This window comes from Balaenoptera acutorostrata, chromosome 14, assembly GCF_949987535.1.
Source record: "Balaenoptera acutorostrata chromosome 14, mBalAcu1.1, whole genome shotgun sequence".
Classification (NCBI taxonomy): domain Eukaryota; kingdom Metazoa; phylum Chordata; class Mammalia; order Artiodactyla; family Balaenopteridae; genus Balaenoptera; species Balaenoptera acutorostrata.
Genome location: NC_080077.1, coordinates 10,243,555 through 10,258,745, shown reverse-complemented (window position 1 = coordinate 10,258,745; position 15,191 = coordinate 10,243,555). Strand labels below are relative to the sequence as shown.

The 15,191-nt window shown below is 43.8% G+C and overlaps 1 protein-coding gene across 9 annotated transcripts in view; it reads left to right on the top strand.

Moving 5' to 3' along the window:
- ARID1B (AT-rich interaction domain 1B) overlaps positions 1–14,886 on the top strand; it is a 405,593-nt gene extending 390,707 nt beyond the window's left edge. For all 9 annotated transcript variants that reach the window (XM_057527661.1, XM_057527658.1, XM_057527655.1 and 6 more), the window contains 5 exons: positions 2,287–2,437; positions 4,837–4,933; positions 6,351–7,134; positions 8,985–9,115; positions 11,755–14,886. In XM_057527661.1, the coding sequence (XP_057383644.1) occupies positions 2,287–2,437; positions 4,837–4,933; positions 6,351–7,134; positions 8,985–9,115; positions 11,755–13,479 (2,888 nt within the window). In that variant the 3' untranslated portion in view covers positions 13,480–14,886. The remainder of the gene's footprint in view (positions 1–2,286; positions 2,438–4,836; positions 4,934–6,350; positions 7,135–8,984; positions 9,116–11,754) is intronic.
- Positions 14,887–15,191: the final 305 nt, after the last annotated feature.

Below are 15,191 nucleotides of genomic sequence, written 5' to 3'. Positions count from 1 at the left end.
ACTGGGAACTCCTGGAGCTGTTGGCAGGGGCCTCCTCCGTGGGGCCTTTCCACGGGGCCTCTCCGTGGAGCTCCTCGGGCGCCTCGTGACATGGTAGACGGGTTCCAGAAGGAGCACTCCAAGAGTGCAGCCTCACCTGCAACCGCTCACAACCCTCTGCTGCATCACATTTGCCGGTGCCCAGCCTCCTAGTGGGTGGGACTTCACAAGCTATGAACAGAACACCCAGAGGTGTGCTTCTTTAGGGAGTCACCAAAATATAGCCTATCATAGCAGGTATTGGCAAGTTATACCAATTTAATACTCTTAACATGAGCATGTGGGTCCTCCCATACTAAGAATGATTATTATCAGTCATTTTAACATTTGCCAATCAGATTGGGAGAGGGGGAAAGCCTCACAGTTGTTTTAACTTGGATTTCCTTAATTATAAATGAGGTCACACATCTTTTCATATATTGATCGGCCATTTGTCGTTTCCTGTGAATGTCCATCAACGTGTTCACCCATTTTTTAATTTGATTGTCTTTTTTCTTATTGATTTTTAAGAACTCTTTTTTTTTTTTTTAATTTATTTATTTATGGCTGTGTTGGGTCTTCGTTTCTGTGCGAGGGCTTTCTCTAGCTGTGGCAAGCGGGGGCCACTCTTCATCGCGGTGCGCGGGCCTCTCACCGTCGTGGCCTCTCTTGTTGCGGAGCACAGGCTCCAGACGTGCAGGCTCAGTAATTGTGGCTCACGGGCCCAGTTGCTCTGCGGCATGTGGGATCTTCCCAGACCAGGGCTCGAACCCATGTGCCCTGCATTGGCAGGCAGATTCTCAACCACTGCGCCACCAGGGAAACCCAAGAACTCTTTATGTTAGGGAATTAAGTTATTTAACTTTAGTTATCCCCCTTATTTCTGTCTGTCTCTGTTTTTACATCTGTAAAATGGAAAGTAACCTCAAAACTGGGTCTACTGCAGGTTGATTTAAGATCTGGTAAGATATAAAGTATGTGAAAGCACCTTACAAAGCAAAACACATTCTACCAGTGTCAGGCTTCATTATTTGCACCTCTCTACCAGCCAAACAAATTTTATCAGCTCACAAAATTTTAATCGGCTTTTATCTCATGGAACATAAAAGTAACCTTCAGGTGGTGGTAGTACTGTATATCAATTAAGATTCGCATTAAAATGTTTAATTTGCCTACAGGCTAGTTTCTGGGCTTGACCCAATTTCTTCAGGCTCTGAGCTAATGCTAATTTGCATATTTGACCTAATTGACACTCTACCCCTTGTTAGAAATAGTTGTATCTCATCCCTTCTTGAGCTGTTCTTAACTCCCTAGTGATTTTCTTCATCCTGATTTTAGAGTGAGTCAGCGCATGGGTGGTTATGTTAAGGTTTTCACTTTTTTTTTTTTTTTTTCCTAAAAGGGAAGGGAAGTAACTCATCTCTTCCTTACAACCATTCCATGAGATGATATTACCAACCACATTTTATAGACAAGGAATTAAACTTAGAAGTTCAGCAGCTTACCCAAATAAGTATGGATCTGAGCCTGTGTTTGTTTCCTATATTACTGCATAACACAAACTTGTGGCTTAAAACAACATACACGTATGCCCTCGCAGTTTCTATGGGTTCTCAGCTCAGGGTCTCACAGCAGAAATCAAGCTGTCAGCCGGGTCTCCATTTCTTCTGAGCTTGTTCAGGTTGTTGGTGGAATTTGTTTCCTCGCAGTTGTCAGACTGAGGTCCCGTTTACTTATTGACCGTCGTCTGGGGCCTTCTCTGCTCCTAGAGGCTTCCGTCGTTCCTAACACATGGGCCTCTCAGGCCAGCGGGAGAGTGCCTCTGACTTGCTCGTCTGTCACCTCTAGGTGCTGATTTAAAGGGCCCATATAGGTGCTCTCCCTTTTGGTTAGCTCAGCCAGCTGATTAGTGACTTTAATTACATCTGTGAAATCCCTTTTGCCCTGTGATGTAGCATAATCCTGGGAGTGACATCCTAGCACATTCGTAGGTTTTACCCACACTCAGAGGGAAAGACTCATACAAGGTGTGTACGGGGGCAGGGAAGGGGGACCTCAGGGTCCATCTTAGAATCCTGCCCCAACAGGGCCCATCTTGACTCCAGACCTTATGCTCTTTCATTGGTATTGTTGTTTGTCATATTAAGCTCTTTCATCGGTATTGTTGTCTGTCATATTAAGGATAACAGCAATGACTAGAAAGGGATGTTTGGGCCCTTTGGCTTTTGAAAGTGCTTGATTTTTTGTCTGTTACTGAAACTATTGCAGTGCCTGGCAGTAGTGAGCCGTTCCTGACGCAAGGACAGATGCCCACCAGCAGCATGCAGGACATGTATAACCAGAGCCCGTCTGGAGCGATGTCCAGTCTAGGCATGGGGCAGCGGCAGCAGTTTCCCTATGGAGCCAGTTACGATCGAAGGTGAGTGTTTCCTAAGACGAAGGTGAGATGACTTACTAGAAACTGCGCCCTCCTCACACACACATTTCTGAGCCCGGGTAGCCGATGGAGTTTCAAAGGACTGTGCGCGTCAGATGGCTGCCTTCAGTCGACGACCGTAACAGGACTGGGGAGAAGGACCTTGTCCCCAGGCCACCAAGTACCGCTGTATTTTTATTAGCGAGTGCCCAAAAGCACAAATTAGAAACAGGCGGGGGCTGGGCTGGCCAGGGCAAGAGTCTTCTCCCTCAGGATGCGAGAGCCAGGGCCGTCACCACGCCGAGACCGCCGCCTCGAGCTTCCACGCCTGGCTCCTCCTGTGACCTCAGCGCCTGCCTTCCTCCCAGAGGCCGAGGTCTGGGCAGTGGTGCCAAACAGGGCTGCCAGCAGGCTCAGCGGCAGTGGTTCTCGGTAAGGTCTTCCAGGTGTTGTTTTTTCAGTTGTTTCCACTGTCCCCTGTGAACATTTTAAACAGGGAGGGAATACTTTGTTCCTTAATAAACATCTCTGAGAAAAGCCAGGGCAGCTTTTTTTTTTTTTCAGGACAGCATCTTGATATTAAAACGGCAAGTAAGGTTGCATTACTGGCCCAGATTATTTTAATAAGATAGAAGGAAAGTCATTGAAATGTCTCTGAGAGGAAGCTGCTTCCTAAAATAGTGGCTTAGGGTGGACTTCTTTTTGTGAAGAAGGCCCCTGACCTTGGTCCTTACCACGGAAGCCCCTTCCCTTGGTTGGCATGTTCGTTACCTCCCTAATGGAGAAGTGCTCAGAAACAAAGCCTTCAATTTAACATTTTTAAAGAAAACCAGTGGACGTACAACAGAAGCCTCCTCTTCTAACTGTCGCTGCACCGGCAGATCTCAGGACAGGCAATGGTTTCCATCGTTTCCTTGGAATCCCATGTGGCAAGGCCTCCATCCACACTGCTCCCCTTTCCTCAGTACACATGCTGCGGTTGCAGGTTGAGTAGTGAGGTGTCCCTGGTTTAACACAAAGGAAAAAAGGTTTGAAAAAAATCACTGTTTTACCAAATAAGGTTTCTTTCTAGCATTCTCTATGAGCCTGGTTCTTGAGTTACACAGCCTCACGTGCTCAAAGCCATGTGGTACTTTCTAATAGTGACTCAGGAATCTCGACCTCTCATTCGGACCTCCTAGCGAAGGTTTATTTGTGAAATCTGCCTTAGTCAGTTACCATTGTGTGATGTCTAGTGTACTGGATCAGGGTTTTACTAAGATTTGGTTTGTTTCTGAGGGTCTGGGAAAAGCTTTTGGTGAGGGTAGGGGTGAGGGGTAGGCTGATGAGCTTCAATGGAAAACAGTCATCCTGGGACATATATTCTTAAAGGAACCCAAGCAAATATGCTTTTCTATTTCTTCTAGAATGCTTTCTGGAATAGTGCATGGCCTAGGTTTAATAGTCATTTTGGCTCTACCACATTAGGATTTACCTCATTAAGTTTTCTCTTCTGAAAAGTGTTACTTGTTCAGCTGAAATTTTATCCATGTCAATTATATTTTTTTCCTCCTAACTGTAAGCTCCCTTCTAGATATCCATGTCATTAGCAAAAACTTCCCATGTATCTGTTTTACATGTGATATTCTAAAAATTTATTTATTTTCCTTCTTATTCTCACTCCTTGACCAGTTTAGGAGTATATTCAGTCCAAGTATTCTCTTTCTTACAAGACTCAGTATACTAACTACACCAGCTTCGTTTTTAAGTTTTCAATTTATTGCTCTTTTAAACGTGCTATTTTTATGGTATTTATAATTTCTCAATATGAAATAAATGTATTGTTCATTCCCATTTTAAGATTTAATAGAAGTACTTAAATCATCCGTGTTATTCTTTCTTGTAGCCTTTTAGGGTCATAGGACTTTGAAATTTTGAGTAGTTTTGTCTATACTTAGTATCATTTGGATTGATTTTGAAGTATCCCTTTAAAAACTTGCACATTTTATATTCATGATGAGAAAGTAAGACATATAAACATTTTCCACCATTATATGCCAATGTTCTGGTTCTCCTAGAAATACTGCTTTGATTCTTCGGTTCTCCTGTTATTTCTTGCCCTCGTTAATACCTCACATCAGCATGTGCCGTGCCCTCCCCGTCCCTCAGTGGATGGGCGGGGCCTCTCTTCAAAGGCGGAGGGTGTTGGCCCGTCCAGTGGGGCTCCTCCCACCCACTGGCCAGGGATTGGCAGCGTCCCCACAGTGGGTGCTGCCACCCCTTCTGCTGGGAGCTGAACTGCTGCTGCTACTCAACAGTGCCTGTCGGGAGGGTGCAGTGGAGTTTCCAGAAATGGACTCTTCCTTCCTCCCTTGGCCTGAGGTCCATGGTAAATGAAGTTTTCTTTGACTGCCTCATTCTAGGCATGAACCTTACGGGCAGCAGTACCCAGGCCAAGGCCCTCCCTCAGGACAGCCGCCATACGGAGGACACCAGCCGGGCCTGTATCCACAGCAGACGGTGAGTTGGCGAGCGGCATGCATCTCTGTGCTTTCTGTTTAAAATTCAAACTCGTACTACTTCGGGACAGTTTTAGGAAGTATAACAAAAGTGACATATAACAATCAGGTCATGTTTGTTTATGCTAAAAAAGTATTCTGAGGATTTTGAAATCAGCAAATTAGAAATAGCTCTTGAAAATATAACGTGTTGTAGGAAGTTAAGGACATTCATCCTTGTAAATAATAAGCCCAAGTTCAAGTATGTTTTAGACATGTGTGTTCTGTGTACTATTGTGTCAAATGACATTTTAGCACAGAAATTTGTCAATATGTTTTAAAGAGGATATGTAGGGAAAACAACTTAAAATATTACATACTAATAGTGAAAGTTGATTTGTTTTTAAGAGTAAGATATTAATGACCGCATATTTTCACTTTATAGGATAGGTGTTAGGTTCATGCTATTTACACAGCGCTGCAGCTCAGAGATGGTGAAGTATGTGAGGTAACCTTGCAGTTATCACGACTAAGGCAGAGGATTGCACAACATGCCGTGGCTTTTCAGACACAGGAATTTGCTGTTTCTAAACAACTTTTCAGGTCTAAGACCTCTTGTAAAATAGAAGGGATTTTAAACATTTATTTAATTTTATTGGAGCATGTTTATACAGTGAATTGTATTATCAAACCAACGGATCTTAAACAGTTTTCAAGTCAAGTGAAAGAACGCTAATTAACACATGAGCACCTCCCTCCCTCCCTCTCATCAGGAGCTTCGCGCCCTGATCAAGTGCTGGAACCCCCGGCGTCCCTGGGGAGGAGAGTTAGGAGCAGGGGCTGCACCAGCCCTGTCCTCGTAGGCTTTCATGGAGAATGTGACCCAGACAAGCTGGAAGTCGGGACGGGGCCATGGAATGTCAGGTGTCAGGGGGCACAGGTCCAGTCTGAGGAGCCAGGTTCTGTGTGCAAGTTTTTCTGTAAAGTTAGGCCCAAGGAATCTGTCTAACCCAGGACCCCTTCAGGCTGGCCCTCAAAGTGCTCAGTCCATTCCGATGAGGTCTCTCTCTACCTACGGAAGTCACCCTAGTGCATCTCCAAGCCCCTGTTCGGCACTGCCTCTGTGGTGGTCACCAAAACCATACTCTCCCCAGATTGCAGCCCTGGAAAATACCAGGCGAGAAGGCTTTTTTTTTTTTCCCCACAGAAAATTTGAAGCACATGAAAACAAAGTGCGAAAGCTCCTGCAGAGTACGTGACATGGTTTATGTAATACTGAATATAGTGCGTAAATTGTTAGTCCGTAGATGTTGTGGGAGCTTCCCATATTCATTTTGAAATGAACATTCCACCAGGTAATAACTGTCTTGCATAATTTAAGTGTGTGATGATACCTGTAAAAGCACATCAGTATGATTCGTCTTTGTGTGAATTTTCAGAATTACAAGCGCCATATGGATGGCATGTACGGGCCTCCAGCCAAACGCCACGAGGGAGACATGTACAACATGCAGTATGGCAACCAGCAGCAAGAGATGTATAACCAGTACGGAAGCTCCTACTCCGGGCCTGACAGGAGGCCCATCCAGGGGCAGTACCCGTACCCCTATACCAGAGAGAGGATGCAAGGCCCGGGGCAGATACAGGCGCACGGCATCCCGCCTCAGATGATGGGCGGCCCGATGCAGTCGTCCTCCAGCGAAGGGCCTCAGCAGAGTATGTGGGCGACACGCAACGATATGCCTTATCCCTACCAGAGCAGGCAAGGCCCCGGCGGCCCTGCACAGACACCTCCTTACCCAGGCATGAACCGCACGGACGACATGATGGTACCTGATCAAAGGATAAACCACGAGAGCCAGTGGCCTTCTCACGTCAGCCAGCGTCAGCCTTACATGTCCTCTTCAGCCTCCATGCAGCCCATCACGCGCCCGCCTCAGACATCCTACCAGACGCCACCGTCGCTGCCAAATCACATCTCCAGGGCGCCCAGCCCCGCCTCCTTCCAGCGCTCCCTGGAGAGCCGCATGTCTCCCAGCAAGTCCCCCTTCCTGCCCTCCATGAAGATGCAGAAGGTCATGCCCACCGTCCCCACGGCCCAGGTCACGGGGCCGCCCCCCCAGCCGCCCCCAATCAGAAGGGAGATTACCTTTCCTCCTGGCTCTGTGGAAGCATCACAGCCCGTCTTGAAACAAAGGCGGAAGATTACCTCAAAAGATATCGGTAAGCACTCCCAAGGCTCTGCTCCTGAAATGAATTCCTGTTGTGATCTAGAATTTTAATTTTAGGTTAGACGTAGTTGCTTAATCTCAAAGGGATGCCATTCTGTGACTACAAACTATCAGGACGTGTTTTTGTGCAGGAGCAACAGTTGGAAGCCGCTCACGTGAATTAAGCAGTAGTGCCAGAGAAGAGCGAGAGTTAAAATGGCATTTTCACGTGTGAGTGTTATTTGTGTGAGAGGGTAGAGCTCCAGGTGAGAGACCAGGGATTCCTCGGTGACCGTGTACTGTGTTTTGGGCTTAAAGATTTGATCTTAAACAAACACTTTATCTCTGCCATGTGTGCTTAATAGAGCAGCTGCCAGGCTGATGAAACACTAGGGCGGCCTGAGAAGATTTGACGGCAGGTCACTCTGTAATTTTGGCAACAACGTACAGACAGTGAGTTTCCCCAGGAACTAAACAGAAAACTGACTGTGCTATGTAGATAGATACATGATATGCAATATGGAACTTCATATGACACGATGTATAGAATTGTTATAATCCGTGCAGCACTGCTGATAGCGGCCGAGGAACTCTTCCCGTTCAACGCTGATGTCACTTATTCATCCTGTTTGGAATGTTCTGAATACTAAGTAGAGATTCGGAGTATCTGGGAGTACACAGAGTTTTTCTGCATTATTTTTGAAGTACTTTTTAACACAGCAAAGGAAATTAATAGAGTTCAGTTGTATAAAAATTTTTTTCCAAAAATCTCAGAATCACTTGGCTTGAAATCATTTGCAGTGATTAGAAAATTAAAGCTATTAAGGATGTTTTCAATCACTGGACATTAAGGATGTATATAGGGGGTGGGGAGTAAGGAGTTCTACATAGAGAGGGTACTGGAGGCGAGAGAGATATAGACCCTGGGCACCATGTTACGTATGGAAATATATACGTAAAAATATACGCATGTGTTTGTGTGTTTATGTGTGTGTGTATAGATGTTTAAATAAATATATATATTTAAATTTTTAAAAAATTTCTTAGTCCATGTTATACCAACCTAGGGAAACTTATGTTCCTTATTTTAAAATGAAAGCTTGCCTTTTCTACTGCAAAAGTATTATGTGCCTATCTTAGAAAATTTGAAAACTAGATGAAATTAAAATAAAGGTGGAAACCCACGGCCCCACACAGGAGCTTGCTGTTGGCGTCTGGCCTGCCTGCTGTTGTGGGGAGTTCTGACTGCTGGAACCATGTGCTGCCGCCGGTTTCCTGAGATGGCTTCCCTTGAAATTTCAGACACATGATGGGCCTCTCCTCCCAGCCCCATCTTTTGACAGATCTTACAGATCTTTCCTCTTGTCGCTCTGGCTCAAGCCAACCTCCTGAAAAACCTGAACCGTCAAAGTGCTAATACTTGTCCGCAGCACATTGTGCAGGCAGGAGCTCAGACAGAAGACAGCACGGGAGAATGAAGGCTTTGTATCTGAGAAGGTGCTGTTTGGGAATTAAATTTTGCTTATATTCTGCGTATTCACCAGCCTTCGGAAGATGCCACCTTGAGACATTTGTGAACGGAGCAAAAGAAGACATACAGAAAGGCTCATTCATGCTCACCCACTCCCACCTCTGTTTAACCTGCAAAGCAAAAAGCTCTTCAGCCACAGAAGTTTCTTAGTGCAGCTGTCACCTCCACCTAAGAATCTGAAATGACCATGTTTAACCGTCCCTCAGAACATTTGTTTAAAATCAATATTTAACTTAACACTCTGCTTCTTTTTCTTATTCTTTTGTTAGTTTCTGTTCTTTCATGCGTAGAGTTAGTATTAATCATATCCTTGTTCTTTCCCCCGTTTTTAGTTACTCCTGAGGCCTGGCGTGTGATGATGTCCCTTAAGTCAGGTCTTCTGGCTGAAAGTACTTGGGCTTTGGACACTATTAATATTCTTCTATATGATGACAGCACTGTCGCTACTTTCAATCTCTCCCAGGTAAGCCAGCACCAATCCAGCTGAGGACCAAATTAGAATAAGAAAGTGAAGTAGTGCATAATGCTTAAGCTATAATGCCTAAGGTAATTAGCACTCACCAGCTAACATTTTTTTATCATTGCAGCTGTTGTAAACCATCATCAATCAATGTATAGTTGTCTGAGAATTTTGTCTGGAATAATAATTTATTTCAGTCTTTAGTATAAATATACACATACCTATGTTTCTCATAAGAAAATAGTGACCTTGTGTGCACATGTGTGTATGTATATGGAATAGACAATAGTGGTAAAATTAAATTGTTGTTTAGAATGAATATTAGCAGGCCAATGGGAATTAATCCAAATGTAACATAAAGTTATGGCTGTAGTCAGTGTTGGATGAGACATTACCATGTAGTAGATAGCAGTGAGACATTACCCTATTTTCCAGGGGAACCTAACATCTTTCTTTTAATTAAAAAGAAATGTGAAATTTAAAAAGAATTTTTATATTATAGAAAATGTATAGTATTGGGTTGACCAAAAAGTTCGTTCGGGTTTTGTCTGGTATGGAAACCCGAACGAACTTTTTGGCCAAACCAATATACAGAGAAGTCAAGAAAATAGTTTAAGAAACCCCCTGGTACCCATCATTCTGCTGCAATAGTAATGAGGTCATGGCCAAACTTGTTTCTTGGTCTATTCCCTCCCGTCTCTGCCTCCCTCAAGGTTATTTTGAAGCAGTCATTTACAAGCCTACTACTTTTTAAAAAAAAACCCTCCTTTGTTCTGTTCTAGTCTTCAAGTAGCTTCCAGCGTAATAGCTAGAAGAGAGCAAGGGAGCTGAGGATTAGGAAAAAGGCCCAAGAGTCAGCTGGACTACAGACTTTTTAAGAAATATTTAGAAACAAAAATCAGAAAAGGTTATTTTCCCTTCTGTGTATGAACAACTCTGCTTTTGCCGAAAAAAGCCAAAACATCTAATTGCCTTGCTTCTACTGAACTAGGACCAGAATCTTCCACTTCCTCTTTCTTCTCTCATTTAAGTCCTCATTAGAGCCCTTTCTGAAAGGCAATTCTTCAGTTGATAGCAAGTATATTAATAAGGTCATAAACATTGCATGAAATCCATTTTAACAGAAAATAAGTATTAAAAGAATATATACTACCTTTGCTAGAGCAATAAATTTTCGTCCTTATGCTAGGTGAACTAACTGGTCTTGAGCACACTTTTTCATAACCAGAATTGCGTTAGCAATTCTCCCGCTTCCCTTGCCCTGGGAAGAAACTAAGCTTTAAGTTGGGGCCCAGGTGGGAAGGGGGGGTGACATCCAAACCTCCACCTGAAAAATTGTGCCTTCATCCCCTAAAAGCGAGTACTATCTGGTTGGCCCTTGGGTTTCCCCTTACTTCTTTTTTCTTTTTTTTTTTTAATAAATTTTCTTTTTTAATAATTTTTTTCTTTTTTTTTAAATTTATTGATTTATTTTATTTATTTTTGGCTGTGTTGGGTCCTCACTTCTGTGCGAGGGCTTTCCCCAGTTGCGGCAAGCGGGGGCCACTCTTCATCGCGGTGCGTGGGCCTCTCACTATCGCGGCCTCTCTTGTTGCGGAGCACAGGCTCCAGACGCGCAGGCTCAGTAGTTGTGGCTCACGGGCCCAGCTGCTCCGCAGCATGTGGGATCCTCCCAGACCAGGGCTCGAACCCATGTCCCCTGCATCGGCAGGCAGATTCTCAACCACTGCGCCACCAGGGAAGCCCCCCCTTACTTCTTAATAATTGTTTCAAACCCACTTTCAGGAAACTTACAGCAGGATATGAAATTATGGTTGATTTCCATAACATCTGTCATTAAGAAATCCTCATTCACTTACTTACCCTTTATCATCCCTAAATGCAGCGGCATGGTGTTGAGGGGATCAGGCCAGTTGCTAACCACGGAGTATGTTGGTTTTCTTGAAATAAACATTTGCTTAAAGGAAACAAAGACGGTTCTCATAGTGGCTTTTGTCTTTCAGCTGGAGTTGTGAATAGCTGAAATATAAAAGTGCATTCTGTGAAACATTCTCATTCATTTATCAGGGACTAAATTGATTTGTGTTTATGAGCTACTACATTGCTGAAATTATCTTCTCCCCCAAATATATGGAGAATGTAAATTAGAATAACCTATGGCACCTAAGACAAAAATAACCATAAAATCCTAAGAATAATAACCATAAAAATCCAGGCAAGCAAAGTTTCAGATAAATAAGAGGACAGACTCAGTTTGGGTAAATGAGTCTAGAAAATCCACGTTCCCACTCTCCTAGTCATGATTGCATTGTGTCTAAGTCAGAAACAAAGGTAAAGAACAGCAGAGCACTCCCTCACTGATAATATCAGAAATGTGAAAATAACAAGTAAGTTTTCATGTTGATACTGTAAGAAAGTAAACAGCAAATAAGAAAGATTGGTAAATGTTGGTTTGATCAATAATGAAAAATTCAGGAAGATAGTTCTAGCTGACATATGGTTTCTCTTTCCTGGCCTAGCCAAAAAGGAATTAAAACATGAAAATAATCATAGCAAATGCATTGCTAGCTTTCGGGATTTTCACCCTCTCAGTCGCACCTGAGGTTATGACATGGTACCTCTTCTCTTTCTCGTCTCTCTAGTTGTCCGGATTTCTCGAACTTTTAGTAGAGTACTTTAGGAAATGCCTGATTGACATTTTTGGGATTCTTATGGAATATGAAGTGGGAGACCCCAGCCAAAAAGCACTTGATCACAATGTGGTAAAGAGAGATGACAGCCAGTCCTCAGCCGACGATTCCGGGAAAGAGGAAGAAGATGCGGAATGTATTGATGAGGAGGAGGACGAGGAGGAAGACGAGGAGGAAGACGGTGGGAAGGCGGAGATTGAGGACAGGAGCAGCACGGCTTTGGCCTCCCCCGATGCCACCGCGGATCCAAAGGAGAAGCCCAGGCAAGCCAGTAAGTTCGACAAGCTGCCAATCAAGATAGTCAAAAAGAACAACCTGTTTGTCGTCGACCGGTCTGACAAGCTGGGTCGTGTGCAGGAGTTCAGCAGTGGACTTCTGCACTGGCAGCTCGGCGGTGGGGACACCACCGAGCACATCCAGACGCACTTTGAGAGCAAGACGGAAATCCCTCCTCGCAGGCGTCCACCTCCCCCTTTAAGCTCCACAGGCAGAAAGAAAGAGCAGGAAGGCAAAGGGGATTCTGAAGAGCAGCAAGAGAAGAGCATCATTGCAACCATTGATGATGTCCTGTCTGCTCGGCCAGGGGCTCTTCCTGAAGACACAAACCCTGGTGCCCAAACCGAAAGCAGTAAGTTTCCCTTTGGAATCCATCAAGCCAAAAGCCACCGCAACATCAAGCTGCTGGAGGACGAGCCGAGGAGCCGGGACGAGGCTCCGCTCTGCACCGTCGCGCACTGGCAGGACTCGCTGGCTAAGCGCTGCATCTGCGTGTCCAACATCGTCCGGAGCTTGTCCTTTGTGCCTGGGAATGACGCCGAAATGTCCAAACATCCAGGCTTGGTGCTGATCCTGGGGAAGCTGATTCTTCTTCACCACGAGCATCCCGAGAGAAAACGAGCGCCGCAGACCTACGAGAAGGAGGAAGACGAGGACAAAGGGGTGGCCTGCAGCAAAGATGAGTGGTGGTGGGACTGCCTCGAGGTCTTAAGGGATAACACGTTGGTCACCTTGGCCAACATTTCTGGGCAGCTAGACTTGTCTGCTTACACGGAAAGCATCTGCTTGCCAATACTGGATGGCTTGCTGCACTGGATGGTGTGCCCGTCAGCAGAGGCACAAGACCCCTTTCCCACTGTGGGACCCAACTCTGTCCTGTCGCCTCAGAGACTTGTGCTGGAGACGCTCTGTAAACTCAGCATCCAGGACAACAATGTGGACCTGATCTTGGCTACGCCTCCGTTTAGTCGTCAGGAGAAATTCTATGCCACGTTAGTTAGGTACGTTGGGGATCGCAAAAACCCAGTCTGTCGAGAAATGTCCATGGCGCTTTTATCGAACCTTGCCCAAGGGGACGCGCTGGCTGCAAGGGCAATAGCTGTGCAGAAAGGAAGCATCGGGAACTTGATAAGCTTCCTAGAGGATGGGGTCACGATGGCCCAGTATCAGCAGAGCCAGCATAACCTCATGCACATGCAGCCCCCGCCTCTAGAGCCCCCTAGCGTGGACATGATGTGCAGGGCGGCCAAGGCTCTGCTGGCCATGGCCAGAGTGGACGAGAACCGCTCAGAGTTCCTTCTGCACGAGGGTCGATTGCTGGATATCTCGATATCAGCCGTCCTGAACTCTCTGGTTGCGTCTGTCATCTGTGATGTACTGTTTCAGATTGGGCAGTTATGACATCAGTGAGAAGGCAGCATGTGTGAGTGAAGACTAGAGGCTCCCGTATAACTGGCTGTTTTCTGTTCTTGTTTCTCCAGTGTAGGAAGATGGAAAGAAAATCTTTGCTCCTCTGCCCCATCCACTATTTACCAATTGGGAATTAAAGAGATAATTAATTCGAACAGTTATGAAATTAATATTTGCCGTCTGTGTGTATAAGTACATCCTTTTGGGGTTTTTTTATTTTGTTGTTTTTTTTTTTAACCAAAGTTGCTGTCTAGTGCATTCAAAGGTCACTTTTTGTTTTTCACCAATTTTCTTTTTAATGTGCTTTTCCATGTCTTACTGCATTTTTTGGGAAGCGAATTGACTTTAAAGAAAAAAGTTACGGTAAAAGATGCTAAGATGGGAAAATTTCACCACACTGAGGCAAAAAGGTGAAAAATTATCAATTTCCTAGCTGTGTTATTCTTCAAATAATGAAAAAATAAAAACTGTATCCCATCGCCCAAAGCTCTGTGCAATAGAAACTTCTAGAGATGTAGGTATAGGGGCTCACGGAGGTGTGTCAGTCAGCAGTCAAAGTATGAAATGATACTGGTTTCTCCACAGGAAAATGGTTACATTAGGCTAGGAGCAAAAACAATGTTTCTTTAAGTTAAGATTGAAAACACATACCTGACAACGATCAACAGAAATTGCTTCCTCACCACTACCGTCATGTCTGCTGTCTGTTGTTTGACCTTCCACATGACAGTTCTTCACAATTCCTTTAATCATTTTTTAAATATTTTTTTTACTGCCTATGGGCTGTGATGTATATAGAAGTTGTACATTAAACATACCCTCATTTTTTCTTTTCTTTTTCTTTTCCTTTTTTTTTTTTTTTTTTTTAGTACAGAGTTTTTAGTTTCTTTTTCATGATGTGGTAACTACGAAGTGATGGTAGATTTAAATAATTTTTTATTTTTATTTTATATATTTTTTCATTAGGGCCATATCTCCAAAAAAAAAAAAAAATACAAAAAACAAAAACAAACAAAAAAAAACAAAAAAAAGAGGGTAATGTACAAGTTTCTGTATGTATAAAGTCATGCTCTATTTCAGGAGAGCAGCTGATCACAATTTGCTTCATGAATCAAGGTGTGGAAATGGTTGCATATGGATTGATTTAGACAATGGTTACCAGTACAGACAAAAAGAAAAAAATACAACTAAAAGGAAGAAACACAACTTCAAAGATTTTTCAGTGAAGAGAATCCACATTTGTATTTCAAGATAATGTAGTTTAAAAAAAAAGAAAAAAACTTGATGTAAATTCCTCCTTTTCCTCTGGCTTAATGAATATCATTTATTCAGTATAAAATCTTTATATGTTCCACATGTTAAGAATAAATGTACATTAAATCTTGTTAAGCACTGTGATGGGTGTTCTTGAATACTGTTCTAGTTTCCTTAAAGTGGTTTCATAGTAACCAAGTAACAAGAAATAGGGGAAAAACAGCCGTGTAACTAACATAGCCCCTCATTAAGAAACCCTGAGGTCGGGAGGGACCTTTAAGGGTTACCTACTTGAGAGTGGGGAGCAACAGTTTGATTTTCTCAAAGTATTTAGCTAATTAGTCTTTGTTTGAAGCAATCAACTCTAACAACATTGAGGTATGAGAATTTTCAGTGTGTATGGGAGGTGGCTGACGGCCCTTGAGGTGAGATCCCAGGAGCTCACTGGC